At 35.8% G+C, this 20,309-nt stretch overlaps 1 protein-coding gene across 1 annotated transcript in view; it reads right to left on the bottom strand.

Moving 5' to 3' along the window:
- Slc44a5 (solute carrier family 44 member 5) overlaps positions 1-20,309 on the bottom strand; it is a 282,321-nt gene that overhangs the window by 13,077 nt on the left and 248,935 nt on the right. The window contains exons 8-14 of the mRNA XM_042685519.1: positions 19,806-19,866; positions 15,823-15,946; positions 14,502-14,585; positions 10,075-10,187; positions 5,962-6,093; positions 3,431-3,530; positions 110-202 (exon numbers count right to left, since the gene is read on the bottom strand). Coding sequence (XP_042541453.1) covers positions 110-202; positions 3,431-3,530; positions 5,962-6,093; positions 10,075-10,187; positions 14,502-14,585; positions 15,823-15,946; positions 19,806-19,866 — 707 coding nt within the window. The remainder of the gene's footprint in view (positions 1-109; positions 203-3,430; positions 3,531-5,961; positions 6,094-10,074; positions 10,188-14,501; positions 14,586-15,822; positions 15,947-19,805; positions 19,867-20,309) is intronic.

The raw sequence follows: 20,309 nt of genomic DNA, 5'->3' as shown, positions 1-20,309 counted from the left end.
TTTTTCAGATGTTTCTCATTCCCTAATGATAGAAAACACTGAACAAAACTCATAGCTCCTGAGTAATGATAAAGAGTAGAAACATCAAGAGTCAATTATCAAAGGATACATTGCTGTCACAGCCCAGTAGGAAATGCAGATTGCAAGCAAAATGAAAGTTACAATTGGATATATTAATGTAGTAGGAATATATCCAATGGCTCTGAAATAAAACAAATAGTTTAAGTTCAAAATGAAGGTAGACTCAGAGTGTTCATTCTGTTAAATATTTGTCTATGAGAAATAGAAGTCTTAGAAATAATTCTGATCATCATCATCATCATCACAATGATGATAATTACTTATTCTTTTCACTGATTAACAAATTTTAATGGTTTCAATTTTTATTTGTTTCTTTAAGTTGAGAAATTTGTCAGTTTCGATTTTTTTTAAGTAAGTTGGAGTAGTCTGCCAATGTTCCTATCCAAAGTGCCCCCTAATTCTCTTTTCTTTGATAATTTCTCTCCACAATTTTTTTGAGGGGTCCAGTCGTGGGGCCTGAACTCTAGGCCTGGGCTACGTCCCTCAGCTCTTCAACTCAAGGTTAGCACCCTACCACTTGAGCCACAGAGCCACTTCTGGCTTTTTTTTTTCTTTTAGCTTATGTGGTGCTGAGGAATCGAACCCAAGGCCTCAGGCATGCAAGGCTCTACCACTGAGCCACCTTCCCAGCCCAAATTTTTGATACATTATAATCAAGAGATTTCTTCCTTTGTTTAGATTCTGGGAATTTTTTTTTTTTTGTCAGTCGTGGGGCCTGAACTCTGGGCCTGGGCACTGACCCTCAGCTCTTCAGCTCAAGGCTAGCACTCTACCACTTTAGCCACAGTGCTACTTCCAGCTTTTTCTGCTTATGTGGTGCTTACGAATCAAACCCAGGGCTTTGTGCATGCAAGGCAAGCACTCTATCACTGAGCCACCTTCCCAGCCCAGATTCTGGGACTTTTAAAATTAAATATTCCAAGTATTATTTGTTACACTGTAGAAACTCATTCATGATTCAAACATACCCCCTATCCAATTGAGTAAACTTTGTGAAGATACTGACTGATGGGAAGTTAATTTTACATAACACAACTAATTCCATTTTCCTAACAAAATATTGGCAAGTTCTTATCTGCCTACTCTTTATAATACCTCAACTAGTTTATTCACTCAAGTGAGTCTCTATCCTTTTAATCTTCTCCAGGATGAACATTTCTTTGCTGTTTCCTCATAGGACATTGTTTGTACAATCAGCCTAGTTGTGCTGTTTTTAACTTCTTCTTTTAAATGATTGTTTCATATATAATGTTGGATCAAACCCAATATTCTTTGATACCATGGAGATCTAACCACTGCAAAGGTATTGACATGAGCTGATATCTCCTGCATTTGTCATCTTCATCTTATTATTTCAGCTATGCTATTTTCTTCTATCTCTACATACTAAGTGTAAATGAACTACTAAGAATCCTTAAGTATACTTTGTATTCTTATAGTTATCTTTCCAGTTCTAATTTTACCTGAGCAAACTATCAACCTGGCATAGATGTACTGGCCCTATACACACGCACACACACACACACACACACACACACACACACACACACACACACATACATACACACAAGGTCATATCAAGTGGGGCAACTTACAGTCAACTGTACAATAACATATTATTTAAGAAATAAAGCTAGAAAATATGTAGTTTTCAGTGGATAATGATAAGGCTTCAGTTGTTGTGAGGGAAAAGAGAGAGTTTAACAAACAGCTTGTTAAGTGTTTAAACCACTGGCTTCAGGTGGCACCACTATGATAATAACATGGCCGTTTTGTGCAAGTGCCCCTGAAAGACAATTAAAAATAATTTGGTTCTTGGACCTTAACAGCTTAGTTTCCATCATTCAAAGTAAAGAGTATAGTCTGTTGTTTTAATAGAAATATTCCCCTGGTTCCTTTCAAGCATTATTTAAAAGTTTGGGTTATCCTCAAGTGACCTTTTAGAATAGCTTAGAAGTCATAGGTACTATTGTCTCCCAGCGTGAAGTTTATGAAGAGCTAAAAATCAAAATTGTTCTGATATTGCCATCCCAGAATTATGAACTTTATACACAAAAATGTATACTCTAGTGCTGCTATAATCAATGGTTCTGTTAGAAAAATTTGCCACTCATACAGAAAAGGTAATTGCACAGAACTGATTCTGTAACAGAATGGTGATTTGGAGTACTACATATTATCTTAATTATTAATATTAACATATAGCCCAGTATGGGAACACTATAATCTAGAATAGAGCTAAGTTTTATATAGAATGTTGTTAACTTATTTTATGTGTGGTATTGTTCTAATATATTCTTACAGTTCAACAGTGCTAATGCAGAAACCAGACAGAGTCTATCCTGTTTTATGCTATTCACAACTGAGATTTGGGAATTCTAAAGGTTTATTGAGCTTTGTCTTTCTAATACGTGGCAACATCTGAACTTCAATAAGCCTTCCTGAATAGAAAATAGTTTTAAGTGTGTGTGTGTGTGTGTGTGTGTGTGTGTTTGCATGTGCGCCAGTCCTGGAACTTGAACTCTGAACTTATGTTCTGTCCCTGACCTATTTTTGCTCAAGGCTAGCACTCTACCACTTGAGCCATAGCTCCACTTCTGGCTTTTTTGGTGGTTAATTCGATATAAGTCTTGTGGACTTTCCTACCCAGAATGGCTTTGAACCATTATCCTCAGATCTCAGCCTCCTGAGTAGCTACAGTTATAGGTGTGAGCCACCAGCGCCCGGCTAACAAATATTTTTTTTAAAAATTAAAAAAAAATTTTTTCAGGGACTGGGAAGGTCGCTCAGTGGTAGAGTGCTTGCCTTGCATGCACGAGGCCTTGGGTTCAATACCTTAGCACCACATAAGCAGAAAAGGCCAGAAATGGTGCCATGGCTCAAGTGGTAGAACATTAGTCTTGAGCTGAAGAGCTGAGGGACAGCGCCCAAGCCCAGAGTTCAGGTCCCACGACCAACAAACAAAAAAATAAGCAAAAACCTATTATTCGGTACTGGGTTTGAATTCTCTTGATAGGCAGGCATCTTATTGCATTCATACTCCAGCCCTTTTCTTTAATTTAATTTTTCAATAAGGTCTTATGTTTTCCCCAAGGCCAGCTTCAGATGTCATCCTCTTACTTTGGATTTATGAATCACCACATCAAAGTTATTTGTTGAGATAGAATTTTGCTAACTGTTTTGCCTGGGCTGGCCTGCTCTTCTTCCTACCTCTGTTTCGGGTATAGCTAGGATTATAGGCCGATAATCCTGTGCTCTATCCCTAACAGGTCTTCTTAAAGGGAAAGTAGTACAGGCCATCTTATTTAATTGATTTATATATATTGGGTTTCTTCAGTAAGGGTCTTACTTGCTCCCTTCCTTCAGTAGGATAATGGCAACATGGATTCGTTTCCTGAAGAAGATCAGCAGCAGGATGATGGTCCCTTCAAGGATGCTGAGTATTATCACTTTGAATAGGAAAAAAATATCAGTCTGTAATACAAATCGATATCACAGCAACAAAGTTTCAAAAGCACTGAGCTTCATGATTTTTTTTTTCTGTCAAGGATCTCTCAAGGCTGACATTGCATAATCCAAGCAATGCCAGCACTCCACAAGGTTAATCTTAGAAATTTAGTTTCAGGACCTCCACGAAATGCTAAGAAATCCAGCCTAAACCCTTCAGGTAGAACTTGAACAGCTCATCTGGATGGTACTTAGGTTTGTAATAATGTAACATTTCAGTCTTGGGAGAAAGGAAGGAAGGTCTGCTTCAGGCAGCTCTACTTGTTACGTTTGTAATTTAAATTTTAATATAAAGGTGATGGACAGAAAGGTTACAGTTACATAAGTAAAGTAAGAAGCACATTCAGAAGGAACCTTTAAAGCTGTTCACATTACTCACCACGCCTTTTAGTCATCCCTGCTGACCGAAAGGACGGTGTTAACTGCTATATTTTAACTTTGGTACTCCATCCAAACATAGCCACTTTTGATGGAAATGAATTATAAACCAACCCAATTTGGCCAATAAAATCCTTAATACAGACAGAATCAAAACTAAGAAAATCTGATTTATTTTTAAACTGGAAGTTATATGAACTTAAAAAAAACTGTGTCTAAACCAACTTTATGTAAGGAAAGTAAATCTTGAAAGGAGGAATTAAGTATGTTTAATAAGAAACAAAGGGGAAATCTTGTGTGTTCTTTTGGCTTTTCTAGAAATCAGTGGAAGTCTGACTGTTGTTCTGGTCTTTTGAGTTTTATGAGCCATATCTATATTCTTGTAATACACCCCCTTCTCTATCCTCAAATTGTTTTGATTTTTCCATCCTATAGTTGAATTTTTTTTACTTTCAAAACACATAGTCTCAATAATTACATTTCATTGACTCTAACAAACATCTTTGTTTAGTAAAAACTTTTTATGGAAAGTAAATAAACCTTTTACTAAATATCTATTTTTTAATTTTAAAGATGCAGTCTGATGTAAGAAATATTAAGAAATGGAAAGGTCAGGATCTTAAAAAAGTCAAGAAAATATGATGCTACAAATAAAAGCCGCTGAACATAAAAGTAGATACTTGATAGAAAAAGCCTCCCACATGGAGGAGTGCCTCTTACATTCTCCTTTGCTAAATATTTATTCTGCTTGTGTCTAAACAACTATAATGTTGATGATTTCATCCTATTGGCATACCATTGACATCTGGTACTAGTCATGGATCAGGTACTGTCACCAGATAAGTAGAACTCAGTTAACACAGAGATGTGGGGAAACTTAATAAGGCATCATCATATATTTAGATCTTTTAAACTGTGTATTTGTTATTTATTTTCTGAAAACTAACTCAAATCCAAAGTTATGAAGTTTAATATGCTAGGATTGCTATCTTTGAATAAACTTAAGAAAATGAAATAAATCAGAATCACTACAGGTATCCTGAAATTGCATTATTAAACAACATTTAATCTTTCTCTTTCTGCCTTCATTTCTTCCTTCATTTCTTCATTTGTTCCTTCTTTCCTTCCTTTCCTTTCTCTCTCCCTGTTGCTTGCTTGCTTCCTTCCTTCCTTCCTACCTTCCTTCTCTTTTGTTTTACTGCAGATCCTAGGGCTTGAACTCAGGGCCTAGGCACTGTCCCTGAGCTTTTGTGCTCTAGGATACTTCTCTATTACTTGAGCCACAACCCAACTTCTAACCTTCTTTTTTTGAGTATGTGGAAAATTAAGGATAAGAATCTCATGGACTTTCCTGCTCAGGCTGTCTTCAAACTGCAATCCTCAGATCTCAGCCTACTAAGTACCTAGAATTACAGACATGAACCACTAATGTCCAGCCAAAGATGACTTTTTAAAGAACATTAATTATATTACATTAAAGAACACAAAACTAGAAAATATGAGGAATACTATAATAAAACCATTCTGGAGATATATAAGATTAAAGTTGTTTTGATATCATCTCAAAGACTTCAGTAGGTAAATTTATTTCTAGTTTTTTTTTTTTACAATTGCTACAATAAATAGTTTAAATGTCTTGCTATGAAGAAAACCTCTGATTTCTTATTTTCTTTTTGAAACAAGTTTGAAAAATCAAGCATTTGTTTCTTTGTAAATTTTCTTAGCATCAAGTTAATGTTTCTACTAAAGATTCATAATTGAGCCATTTGAAGGTAAATGGCTGGCAAACCTTGTAGAATAGTATTTTCTCAGGATATACAATAAACTTTCCTCAATGACTTTTTCATTTCCTATAGTCTATAGACACTTGACTAATTACATTATTGATAAGAACACTTATCAATACATTTGTTGCACAGACTAAAATATATCTTAGATAAAAAGACACTTTCTCATTATTAAAATTTTTAAAATTAGTCTTTAAAATCTACTTACTTATTGAGAACCATGTTTGTTTCAATTGGAAGTACATGCTAATATTAGTCTGAATCCCAATATCATAAACACTTAATGAAGAATTTGGATTGTCCTCAAGTTTGTTGTATTCACGATAACAGTACCATATTCCTTGAAAAGAAAAGAAAAAATTGATATATTTATCACACATGTCTACATGAAACCAATCAGTATAGTCATTTCTGCAAAGTAGGATTTATACTTACACAATGAATATTTTATTTGGATCTGATAGTCTAAATGTAAAACTTTCTAGTCCTAATAATAATTTTTATTTTAAAATATCTTTTGTCTGATATTATACAGTTTTTACAGCCTCTCTTTTGTTTAACAAATATCGCTTTTTTTTTTTTTTTTGAGTCCGGTCATGGGGCCTGAACTCTGGGCCTGGGTGCTGTCCCTCAGCTCTTTAGCTCAAGGCTAACGCTCTACCACTTGAGCCACAGCACCACTTCTGGCTTTTTTTCTTTTTGCTTATGTGGTGCTGAGGAATCGAACCCAGGGCCTTATGCATGCAAGGCAAGCACTCTACCACTGAGCCACATTCCCAGCCCATCGCTAACTTTTTAATTAAACCATTTTACTTTTAAATATTATATGCATTCTGTAACTCTTGTAATTGACATAAAGCTGCAATCTATATGTATATATTGTTATCTGGCCTGACAACTTCTTATGTTTTACTTGATGAGTATAATTCATTTTTATTTAGTTTACTGATTTAATTATGAATCTTATTTTTCTTTTCCCATTCCACTTTGTGTTTATACATTTTTCTTCCAGTTTTTTTTCTTTTCAATTCTTGTCTTTTAAAAATGCATCTATTTCTGTTTACTTAGTACCATTTTCCTTTTCTAGTTTGGAGCCACTACTCCACTTTTATAATAATATTTGAAATTTTATTGCATGCTTAATAATAAATATTAAATTGAATATCTTACCAAGGAAGAATAAAGAACTCTGGTAATTCAAGAATCACTCCATTCTGGTTATTGCTTGATATTTTAGTTATGTACTTTTTTTGAGGGGGGGTATGTGTACTGGTCCAGTCCTGGGGCTTGAACTCAGGTCCTGAGTGTTGTTCCTGAAGTTTTTTTTTTTTTTTTTAATGCAAGCTAGCATTCTATTACTTCTTTTTGGTGGTTAATTGGAGATAAGAATGACATGGACTTTCCTTCTTAGACTGGGTTGGAACTGCGATAATCAGATCTCAGCTTTCTGAGAAGGACTAAAGGTGTGAGCCATTGGTGCCCAGCCAGTAGGTACATTTTAACTTAACAAGACTGTTACTTCATAGAGGGCAAAGTTTGCTTTGCTCATTTTCTGTACTCACTATCTGTCATGCATCTTACTTTTTTTGTGGGATCATTTTCTTTCTTCCTCTCACCCTCACAGCTACATTTAACCCATTAGGATACAATTGCTTTCATATTCACAACATGTAGACCTATTGTCATTGCCACCACCTGCATCTGGTCTTCTTTTGACACATGGTACACCTCCTTCACCTGCTTCTACTCTCACCACAATACAGTCTACTCTCTTCCTAGGAACCACAATAATCATCCCACCACAGCTATCTCTGATTCAAAGCCTTGCAATACCTTTCCATTCCATTCAGAGAAAAAGCCTCATAATAACCTGTAAGGCCCTGCCTCCATTTGTTCTATGTTTATCTCTTCTTGTTTCCTTTTCTCAGGACACCCATTCACTCATCACTATTTCTTCAACTCACTCTTACTTAGGACCATTGCTCTAGCTGAACTGTCTAGGATTTTTCTCTCACCTCCACTGGCTAATTCCATTGCCACCACAAATTTCTTCTTAGGAAAAAACCCTTCTCAAAGTAAATACTCTACAGCTAGGAGTCAATGACAGAGCTACACGCAATAATATAACATGTGTCAGGGACTGGGGGAAAAATGCTGTTTTTATTTTGTTTGGTTTTTACTCCTCATACGATATTATATCCTCAATGCCATTTTATTGGCTCTACTTTATTATTTTCTATAGCAATAATAAACCTCTTATGTATATGTATATATGTCTAATGTATATGTGTCATGCATCTGGGATTATTCCTTTTTCAAACTTACTAATCACGGAGTTATGAGCCTTTCCTATATACCTCTTAACTTATTCTTCTCAATGAAAATTGTTCCATGGATATGCATGGAACAACTGCTCACAAATAGACTGGCTTTTTTTTCCTTTTCACTATGATAAATTCACATTCTTTTTTGTCCTACTAAATAGGCTACTGTCAGTAGGAAATGACTGTTTTCCCATGATAAGTAAGAAAATCAATTGTCTCAGATAGTAGCAGAGGTCAATCATATTCAGTCTTATTTACTTATAGTTCTCAACCTAATTGGACATTTCCTTGCCATAAATAGCTCCAAGCTTAATTTCCACATGATTAATTGCTGGGTTAGCAATGCCTAGAGAGTCAATGGGCAACTGAAATTGATTGTGTTGTCTGCACTTGCGAATATATTGACCATCTTTTTCCCCTTGCCATTGTCAAAGTTACACTAGAGCCAACTTCCAATTTCTGCTGCTGCTCAGGACAAGCAGTAAAGTCAATAGAAGACTTTATTGGGCTTTCCTTCTTATGACAATTAAAGAGTGATTGAATAACAAGCTTAGACTCTCTAGTGCAAACAACTTGAGTTAGTTTGAATTCCAAGTGGGAACATGAAAATAAGACTTGATAAAGCTTGCTGTGGAGTTTCTGGTTAGGGAATGGCAGTTCTTACACTTCCTCCATGAGACCCACACACCACTGGTCTGTTGCCTACCCATGCCCAGGAAAAAAACCAGGTGAGAGTCATAGGCAGTTTAAAAAGGGCAGATGAAGAATACAGCAGACTTGAACTATTTACTGGAAACTCCTTAAGGACAAAGAGGAGAATGACAATAACCCAATAAATATAGATTATTTTCTGTATTCTAGGCACTGTTCTGAATGTCCCATATTTTCACTGTCCTAATTAATCTTTTCAGTCTTCTGAGATGGAGAGACCATTACTCTGTTGGTGTTATAGGCCAGAAAGCTGATCTTATAATCTAGTAAATCTAGTGAATCTAGTTATGTACACACTGGCTCACCTGTAGTTCCCAAATGAATTCTTACTCTAATAGATGCAAGGCTCTTCTTTGGAAGACAGAAAGAGGAGATAGTTAATGGTTGGTGTTGACTAACATAAAACTGTGCTGTCAACCCAAATTTTGTTCTAGGAGATTTATTCTTTTGCCAAGAAGCCTCTCGAACATTCCTATACTGTCCCATACACTTTTTAGAAGACTGAAGGTAGCTGCCATAAAAGTGTTCACATCATACTTGCCCTAAACAGCTCTGGAATGTAGAGGTTATGGTTAAATTTCAACATTGATCTTTCCACCTAATGAGTGTAATTCAAAATATTCACCTCTAGGGAGTGAAAACTTATTATGAAGCATGAGTTATTAGAAGGGAATGATAGTATACAGATTATAAGTACTAACTAAATTGAAAGAAAAGAATGGACTACACTACTGTAAGTCTCTGATCAAAGAGAAAAGTGAGAGGAATAAAATAAATAGTCTGAAATGTTTTTCATTAATCTGAAAGAGATTTTTTTTTTTGGTCCAGTCATGTACCCTGAACTCTGGGCCTGGGCTCTGTCCCTCAGCTCTTCAGCTCAAGGCTAGTGCTCTACCACTTGAGCCACAACGCCACTTCTGGCTTTTTTCTTTTTGCTTATGTGGTGCTGAGGAATTGAACCCAGGGCCTCAGGCATGCAAGAGAAGCGTTCTACCACTGAGCCACCTTCCCAGCCCCTGAAAGAGATTCTTTTTACCTCTGTTTTATTATTCATGAGACATGAGAACAGTGGCTCGTAGGGAAAAGAATACTTATTTCTTAACATAATTAAGAAAATAATTTTAAAAAGAGAGATAATATGTGTAAAATTACAAATATTTTTCCAAAATTTTAATGATTATTTTTGGCAGTTATTTAAGGCAAGTAAATGCTTTCAGGAAATTGATAATGGTAATTTAAAATAGATTATTCCAGTATTTGGCAATTTTAAGAGAAATGATGCTTACCGTATCCTAGAATTCCAAGCACACCCAACATGAAGAACCAGAAGAGGAATCCCGCTGTGTACCTCAGGAGCATCAAAAACACCCAACTAAGGATCATGGAGATAGTCAGGCCACTGGAAGAAAAAAGAGAGAGAGAGAGAGAGGGGTCAAGTATGCTAAGCACAACATCATACAAGTACCGGACAAGGTCTTTCTTATTCAAAATGATTCCTATTCTTTTATTTTACCTGATTATAGAAACTTGCACAAGATAAAAGAGTCTAAACAATGGTTTTCATGAAGACTCCCACATCAAAGTGTAGACCAATCGAGGACTTTATTTGGGAGATATCTTTGAGTGCCTAAGTGTAGAATATTACTCACTGTTCAAAAAATTGTGATTCCCTGAACCTATGAGTTTGACCTACTTGCCACAATTGTCATATTTATTTTTCTTTCACATTTTCTTCCTAAGTAATAAATTACAAATATATTTTTTTTTTTTTTTTGTCAGTCGTGGGGCTTGAACTCTGGGCCTGGGCGCTGTCCCTCAGCTCTTCAGCTCAAGGCAAGCGCTCTACCACTTGAGCTACAGCGCCACTTCCGGTTTTCCGGTGGTTTATTGGAGATAGGAGTCTCATGGTCTCTCCTGCCCGGGCTGGCTTTGAACCGCGATCCTCAGATCTCAGCCTCCTGAGTAGCTAGGATTACAGGCGTGAGCCACCAGCGCCCGGCTAAATTACAAATATATTAATAATAAATTACAATTCATTATGTATCCATGATGAATCAGTGTTTTTTTCTGAACCTGGTGACTAGTGGAAATCATCTATATGGATGTATGGAGTAAGGGTTGTACACTCAAGGCAAAAGGCCAAGAAAAATGACTACAGAGTTCCTGGAGTCATGATTTTGTACTCATTATCACTATGACTTACTTATCTTAAATAGTTTGCAATGCTAGACATTTCTTGCCTATTCCCACTTTCTGAGGGCCATTATTTAGAGCATCTGTAGGGTTCCTGAATCTTCTGGTCCATATGACTTCTCAAGAAATTAATAGCATAAAAATTCTCTGTTTTAATTTCTCCCTGGAATTGGTCTAGCTGCTAAAGAAACTCTTCACTCCTGCTCTTCGCACTGCCCTCACCATGTCCAGGTTGTAGTGACAATGGGGTCTCTGTTGATGCTGTTTCCTCAGTGAGAACTCATTAAGTTTGGAAACTTGGCTGACTTGGTGACATAACCAGAGCCATCTACAAATTTTCAATCACAACCACTGACAGAATGGGTTCTCAAGTTTTATCTTTTTTCAATTTTGGGTAGTACTAGAGTTTGAATTCAGGGATTTACACTTGTTTGATACACTTGCTAGATACACCTTTTAATTATATTTGGGATAAGGTCTCACATTTATTCCCAGCCAGCCTGAACTATGATCCTCATTTATACTTCCCACTTAGCTGAAATGACAGGCATATACTATTTATTGGATGATGGGAGGGGTTTTGTGAAATTTTTGCCCAGGATAGCTTTTAACCTTAGGTCACCCAGTCTCCATGTAAATAACAGTGTGAGTCACCTACTGGATTTCACATGTTATCTTAAAACAACTCAGTTGTTTTTGTCACTAGATAGAAGACAGCATAGTGTCAAACCATCTTCTCAATCTTATAGTCTATGTTTTTAACTTCCAAAATCCATTCCCTTGTAAATCTCTATATCATTAATGCTCAGTCTATTCTTTGAAGGATTATTCTTTGATATAGTCCAAGGGAAAATATTTTAAAAGATTGGAGTAGGAAAAGAAAGTTGGGGCTGGGAATGTGGCTCAGTGGTAGAGTGCTTGCCTTGCATGCATGAGGCCCTGGGTTCGATTCCTCAGCACCACATAAGCAAAAAGAAAAAAGCCGGAAGTGGCACTGTGGCTCAAGTGGTAGAGTGCTAGCCTTGAGCTGAAGAGCTGAGGGACAGCACCCAGGCCCAGAGTTCAGGCCCCACGACCGTACCCCCCCCCCAAAAAAAAGAAAGTTGTTTTTTAAAAAAATTATTTCACAAAAGTTCTAACATAAACACAAAGTCTCATAATATTAGGACATTAGCTCTACATTTATAAAATAAAAGAGAACAGAAGTTTGAAAATAAAGATAAGACTTGAATCTCTGGTGGCCTGAGTGGTTCACAGAGGGAATTTCAGTATGTGTCTGAGTGTGGTGGGCTGGAGAGTCCATAATAAAATGCACATACTTAAATATAGATGTAAAAGCAAATTAAAATAGAAACCCCTCAGTACAACTACTTAAATATAAATAAATAATAACTACATACATGCATACATACATACATACATACATACATACATGGAAATGGTCTAAGTGACTTGTCTGACCACAAGCCAACTAGTCAAACTACAGTGAAGTATAGACTATGATATATAGCAGATATATCATATATATGTGGATATATATATATATATATATATATATATCTAGAGAGAGAGAGAGAGACTATGATATAGTAGATATATCCTAGCACACCTACTGGCTGCAATTCTAAAGACAAAGGATGAAAATGAATAAACTCAGAAAACAGTCTAGTTATACAGCTCTAAAAAGCACTAGAACTTCATATATAATACAAAATTTTAACTTCAGTAAGCTTCATTCAGTTTAAGCTTCATTCAGTTTAATTTGTGGAATCTACGTAGTTTCCCCTAGTGATTTCATACCTGTTCCTCAATCCTACATTTTTTTTGATGTTCTAAAAACTAGAATAAAAGTCAGGAACGTAAACATGACCTAGGTCTGGCTAGAATCATAAAGATTTGACAAGTTTATAAGAGGAAGAGATATATAATTATATATAATTATAATATATAGCATATAATTATATATAATTACATATCTATATACAATGCTCATTATACATTATATATGAATATTATATATTAATTATTAATATATACCAATTGTATATTAATTAACATATTATAAATTATGTGCCTGTAATTATATGTCTGTATATATTATAGATTATGTGTCTGTGATTATATATTATATATAATTACATTATATAAGTTTTATATTAATAATATATATATAATTATATTACTATATAATTATATATTATGTAACATATAATTACAGAATGCTAGGTGCTATATAGATGATAAGTAGATATGTGTATGTAGAGATGTATGCACACACATGATTGATGTAAGGACAAAGATGGGGAAATAATTTATCTGGTGAAGATTAGAAAGATTTCGTACCATGAAACTGATGAGGTAGAGCAACGTGAGAAGCATGATACACAAGAAACAGAACAGAATGTGCTATGACATGGGATTTGATAGACTAGGGACAAACATATTATTTGGTATATTAAGAATATATAAAGTTGATCAGAAAATATAGATGGGATAAATTTGAAAAGCTTAGTTGGAATAGACTATCAGGGACCTCAGAAATGTCATAAGAATTTTTAACTTTAATTTTCATCACTAGAGAACCATAAAAACTTGTAGCTCTAGAAAATAGCATAAGAGAGCCAGTTGCTCATGATAAACATAGGTCAAACACATTTACCTACTGCAGTAGGTAAGTTCTGCCTTTATCTTTCCAGGAATCCAAATGTATATCTGAAAGTTTTAAAAACCTGCCCCTTCTTCATAGATGTTTTCAGCTTCTCACTACAATGAGCTTTAATAATAGCAACCATTATATGATACATGTTTAGAAATTAGGAATGATCCTTTGGATGCAAAAAGAGAAATAACACCATGTCTACACACTGAACCATGTGAAGAACAGTATGCATACTGCTGAATGCGCATTCCTTTTATTTTAGTGCCAATACTGGGGCTTGAACTCAGGGCCTGGGCACTGTCCTTAGCCTTTATGCTCAAGGTTAGATTTCTACCACTTGAGTCACAGCTCTACTTTGAGGGGTTTTTGTTTTGGTTTGTGGTTTTTGTGCCACTTTTGGAGCTTGAACGCAGGGGCCTGGGCACTGTCCCTGAGCTTCTTTTGTTCAAGGCTAGTGCTGTATCCCTTGAGTTACAGCTCCACTTCAGTCTTTTTTTGGTAGTTAGCTGTTACAGCTCCACTTCAGTCTTTTTTTTTTTTTTTTGCTAGTTAATAGGTGTTAAGAATTTCATGGGATTTCTTGCCCAGGCTGGCTTTGAACCATTATCCTCATATCTCTGTAATCTAGGATTACAGGGATAAGACATAGGCAGCTGGCTTTTACAACATTCTGTTAATACCAGACATATTTTAAAATATCTTTGCTTAATCCTTAACCCATCTCAAAAAGAAAATGGCACTACTTGAGATCTCAATCAACTTTTTACCCAGAAATAAGAATAAGAATAAAGAACTTGAAATGTTCCACAAAGGTAAAATCAGCAGAGTTCTGGAGAAGAAACATCATGTGTTTTCACTTACATGAGAATCCAATACCAAGTTGTTGCATAGTCTTCAAACACTTTCATTGCAACTGTCCTTGCATCAAGGATTTTATTGATGCCACTAAATTCAAAGAAGAAAAATTAATTATGTTGAGACTCACACTCAAAAAGAGATGCTCTTGGGACAAAGTAGATGTCCCAAGCTGCTTTTCAAGGCATGTTTATAGAAACCCTCTAGTAGTAGTGTTCCATTTTATAGCCACAACAGTTCATAAAACCTCATTTCAGTGAGCCTGCAAAGTGGATGAGCCTGCAAAAGTGTATAAACTTCGCAAAGATGGGTGGAGCTACACACAGAGAACCTAGCTTTCAGAAACACTGAGTAGATCATTTTGCAGTTCATGCTGTATATTCTCATTTATTGTAGAAACCTCACTGTGTAAAATTAAAGGTCAAGATCAGCTTTTAATTTATGAAGCTTAAAAAGTTGAGAAGACACAGGACTTCAATCCTCCTTTCTGTTCCAGTGGCAACCATATAACTGTAAAGCGTGATTGAACACACACCAAGGAGTGTTCTAACCGTTGTCATCTAACTTGATAATTATCAAGGTAAGCCCACTCATACAAGTCTAGAATTTCCAGACCTTCCCTTATGTGCCCTGATCACAACACTCTCCTCTTCCTTAAAGGAACCACTATCTAGACCATTGTGACAATACTGTTTTCTAAGTAAAAAAAAACAGTGCTATTGGCCAAGTTAATTTAGTTTTACTTATTTTCACTTTATATCAATGGATTTCTTTTACAGATCTTTACACCCATATTGCTGTTCTATTCTAACTATGCCTGATCTCTACTCTACCTGTTAATTTTTTTAAGAAGAAGAAAAAATTAGAATATTTCTAGTTTAAATGTCTAATTTAACACATGAGTTATGCAGTGACATTTTGTATGCTTATGCCTGTGCACATATGAATGTGAACACCAAATGCGGAGATACTTCTCCATAATGTAGAGTAGTATGTATGTACATCAAAAGAAACAGCAAATTTACTTCTTTATCATTCATATGTAGGACTTTGATATGCATAATCACATCTTTATGGTACATTTCTTTTACTACTGATAACGAGAGCCTTCACTATTTTGATTGTTCTTTCTAATTCATTCTGATTCCTCCTCTTCACTTACTTTTCTTCATGAATATCTACCAAGTTTCCACTATCTGGAGCAATTTGTACATTTCACTGTGACACATAATTCTATTCCCATAACCGTCAGCCTCTGGAAAGCTTTCCTATTGGGTTCAATAGTAGCATGCATTGAAACTGAAGATAGATATATAAACCAGTGTACTTTGCAGCCTCTCTGAGTTCTACAGCATTTCTGGTCTTTCCACTTCCATCTTCGAACAGTATTCTGCTCCCTACTGTCAAAGTGCCATTTCTCGTGGAGAAGTCAGGGAAACATCGGTGGAGAACTGTGAAAGTAAAGCACAAGGACAAGGGTCACTCTTCTACCTCTTCCACAATGCTCTCCATTCCAACACTTCCTGTTATTTATAATTAGTTCCTCTCTAAGCATGTAAATTGCTTGAAAAAGGTAGCTTTTTGCCCTTTATATGATTATTGAAAGGTTTTCTGATGCTTCTCAGAATAGAATGGACAGCAAATAAGATCACAATATGAAGCAATATTTTAAACCTGTTGAATTTTAAAATATACACAATAGAGGGATCAATTTGCCCTCACTTACTACTAGACACTATACCTTATTCATTTGTGAATCCTCATTGTACATTTTCTTTTTTTTTTTTTTTGGGTCCGGTCTTGGGGCCTGAACTCTGGGCCTGGGTGCTGTCCCTCAGCTCTTCAGCTCAAGGCTAGCACTCTACCGCTTGAGCCATAGCTCCACTTAGGCCTTTTTTCTTTTGCTTATGTGTTGCTGAGGAATCGAACCCAGGGCCTCAGGCATGCAAGGCAAGCGCTCTACCACTGAGCCACTTTCCCAGCCCCTCATTGTACATTTTCAATTGAGTGACTTAGCCAAATTATACTTGTAAGGTTAAGACTATGTCTTACAGTTTTATACCTACGGCACCTACCAGGACTGATGATTTCTTTTTATCTTTCTATATCAAACTTCTAATATTATTCTTGGCTACCAATAGCCATTGCCTAAGGCTTTCTGATGAATAATATTTTTAGAACAAGCTTTGCTTAGAGGTTTTTAATGACCCAGACAAGAGTAAAGGGGACATTCAAGAAATATACATGGCAGTAGCTACTCTAAAGCATGTGACTTTCTTCTTAAAAGAAATAGATACTTGAACAACAACAAATATTGTCAGGGATCTGTGGGAAAAGTAAACCTATGCACTCTACTGTTGGTGGGAATGTCTGGATAGCAGTCTGGATGTTCCTCAAAAAATTAAACATAGATTTTCCCTATAACTCAGCCATACCACTCTGGGGCATCTACCTAGAACTCCATCACAAGCCAGAATACCATAAAGATACTAGAACACCCGTGTTCATTTACACACTATTCACAATAGCCAAGTTAGGGAAACATCCCAGATGCCCTACAACAGATGAGTGGATCCAAAAGATGTGGTAACTATACACAATGGATTTCAAAGTCATTAGAAAGTATGATATTATGTCATTTACAGGAAATGGGCGGACCTAGAACAAATCATGTTAAGTGAGGTAAGCCAAACTCAGAGAGACAAACAATGCCTATTTACTTTCTGATACAAAAGCTAAATCTAATATACACTGGAATATGATAAATTAAACAGGACTCTACGCATTCACATAATGAAACCAAAGGAGGATATTCTTAGGAGAGGAACACAAAAGTCCAATGCCGATGTGCATCTGATCATAGAAAATAGTATTTATTGAAATGAATTCCACGAAATGGAAACAGGGATTTTTTCTTCATTGCTGATTTCATTTCTGTTTTTTCTCTTTTTGTCTTGTTTGTTCACTTTTTTCTATTTTTTTCAGGGGGGCACAGAAATGGTGGGACAAAGGGTAAACAAATGCAGCAGTAATATTCACTAGACACTGTTAAAATGAACTATATAACTTGAGGATGGGTACATGAGGGAAAAACTAGGAGAGAGTGCAGGAATAATAAATAACAATAAAAATTTAAAAAGACATTGAGATACCACCTCACTCCAAGAATGACATTGCCCCATTTGTTAGGAAATGGAAAGGCTTGGAAAAAATTATATTAAATGAAGTAAGCCAGGCCCAAAGAAACATAGGTCCCATGGTTTCCCTTATTTTCAATATCTAGTATATGTCTGAGTCAAGCAGGAAAGGTCAGATAAGTTGATGTTAGGGAAATGAACCCTAAGATATGTATTCAAATGTTTTCTTTTCTTTCATGCGATTGTTTCTAACACATTTATAAGATGATTTCTTTGTTGCTTTGTATGTCCCTCCCCCACAGCATAACCCCTGCTTTCACTGTATTTGATGGCAGTATAATTTGTGGAGGGGAAAGGGAAAAACAAATCGTTCAAGTAGGGATACAGATGTACAAGTCATTATGTCGAAAAATGAACTTTACAACTTTGGTGCGGGGGTGGTAGCGGGGAGGATTGGGTGGGGGGGTGGGAGAGGATGGGAAGGGATGGGAAGGGGAAACAAAGGAGGAGGCTACAATGCTTGATAAGAAATGTACTCATTATCTTGCTCATGTAATTGTAACCCCTCTGTACAGTATTTTCACAATAAAAAAATAAAAATTTAAAAAAATCTAGACAAAAAATTAAAAAGAAATACTCATTGTAGAAACACAGAGTAACAGAAAAAAAGAATAAAGAAGACTGGAAATGCCCACAATTTTACCACACACTCTAAGCCTTCTCTTAATACTATAGTGTATTTCTTTCTCTTCAAATAATTTATTTTTGTTCATTTTAACTTCTACATGCTTATCATGATATATCAATCTGCATTTATTTAATATTTGAGCTTATTGATGCATGTTATTGCAGTATTTACATTTAATAATTCTAAAATAGTTTATGTAATGAGTGCATTGCATTACTTCAAGGTTTTATCATTTTCAGTATAGCAGTTTTTGTCTTACCTTTCTCTTTGTTTTAGTGTTTGTTTTATATTATTTTTATTGTTGCTACTATTACTTTGAATGAATATTTTTAAGTCCTAGACAAGGACTCAAACTTGGTACCTGATGCCTTCCAACTAATGCTTTCAAGCTAGTGGCTCTATGAACTGAGACATGCCTCCAACCCGTTTCGTGGATATTTTGATGGATATCTTTATGAAAAGTTTCTCTCTGCAGTTAGACTTATGTTCTTAAGAAAGGAAAATGAATCCTCACTTCATTATTTTCTAAACTGAGAATTAAACTGATTAAAGTTTAAAATTTTTAAGAAATAAAATAAGGTTCATTAACAAGACATAAAGATTTAAATGCAAATTGTAAAGAGTAGTATATTCCCTGCACACTCACTCCTCAGGTTATTTCTAAGCAAACTCTAGGCTTAATACAGAAAAAATTTATATAAATGTGTGTACGTATGTGTGTGTGTGTGTGTGTGTGTGTGTACACACATATGAGTGAGTTTGCCCTTTTATAGCTTCATAAACTTCCAGATAATTGACGTGATAAGTTTTTTTTAAAAATTCAGGATTTTTCTTGTATGTTTATGAAGTGAAAGCCCAAATCTCACTGAGCTTAGGTGGAAATGATTCTGACTGGAGAGAGGGAATGGGATTTACATTCATTTCCTCCTTATTTTATGACCCAGGGCCAGTTATCGGACCATTCCTGGCCCCAGCCTATCTATTATAACATAAGGAGACTTAATTCAACTTGGTAACTTTGTAGATTCTGTTTTCCTTTTCCCTCCCTCCCTCCCTTCTCTCTCCTTCCTTCCTTCCTTCTCCTTCCTTCCTTCCTGTCTCTTCCTTCCTTCCTTCCTACCTTCCTTCCTTCCTTCCTTCCTTCCTTCCTTCCTTCCTTCCTTCTTTCCTTCCTTCCTTCCTCCTTCCTTCCTTCCTTTCTTCCTTTCTTTCTTCTTTCTTTCTCTCCTAGTGCTTAAGCCAGGGTTTGAACTCAGTGCCTTATCTTTTACTTTGGCTTTTTCTCAGTGCAGGTGCTCTACCATTTGAGCCATGCTTCCACTTCCAGTTGTTGGTTAGTTAACTGGAGTTAAGAGTCTCCCAAGATTTGTCTAGCTGAACTGGCCCCAAACCTTGATCTTTAGATCTCAGCCTCCAGAGTAGCTAGGATTACAGGCATGAGTAACCAGTGCCTAGCAATTCCTGGTAAAATTCATCATCACTTACAAGGTCTGCTTGGAAACACTGCTGTTGGACAGTCACCATTCAATAAGACTTCTGTGAGAGACTGAAACAGAAGGAAGCACATGTTAACACACCAATGACTGTATGATAACTACTTCATGCTCATATAAAAATTTCATTCTTTAAAAATTGAACTCTTTCAATCTCATTATTCTGAATAATTCCCTCAATACTAGTAATTATAAGATTACTACAAACCATTTCTTGCTTGGAAAACTCTTTTGTATACTTTAATAAAATCAATAAATAAAATCTGACTGCCTGAAGCCAAGTGTCTTAGAGACATCCTTAAGTCTCTGATCTTTCACTGTTTTTCTGGAAAAACAGCATCTTCTCTGACCTACCAACCATTAATATAATAAAGCTTTAGAAATCCCTTATAAATCTCCATCTTTTTTTTCTTTTTAAGAGATCATTATCAGAATGGGCTTTGATGTAAACTTCTTGTTACTGTTTCCACATTAGTGAAATAGTGTTGGTAGAGGA

Source organism: Dipodomys spectabilis, unplaced genomic scaffold (genome assembly GCF_019054845.1).
Source record: "Dipodomys spectabilis isolate Male_0828 unplaced genomic scaffold, ASM1905484v1 ptg000002l, whole genome shotgun sequence".
Classification (NCBI taxonomy): Eukaryota; Metazoa; Chordata; class Mammalia; order Rodentia; family Heteromyidae; genus Dipodomys; species Dipodomys spectabilis.
Note: the sequence above shows the minus strand (reverse complement) of the source record. Positions and strands in the feature narration are given on the sequence as shown.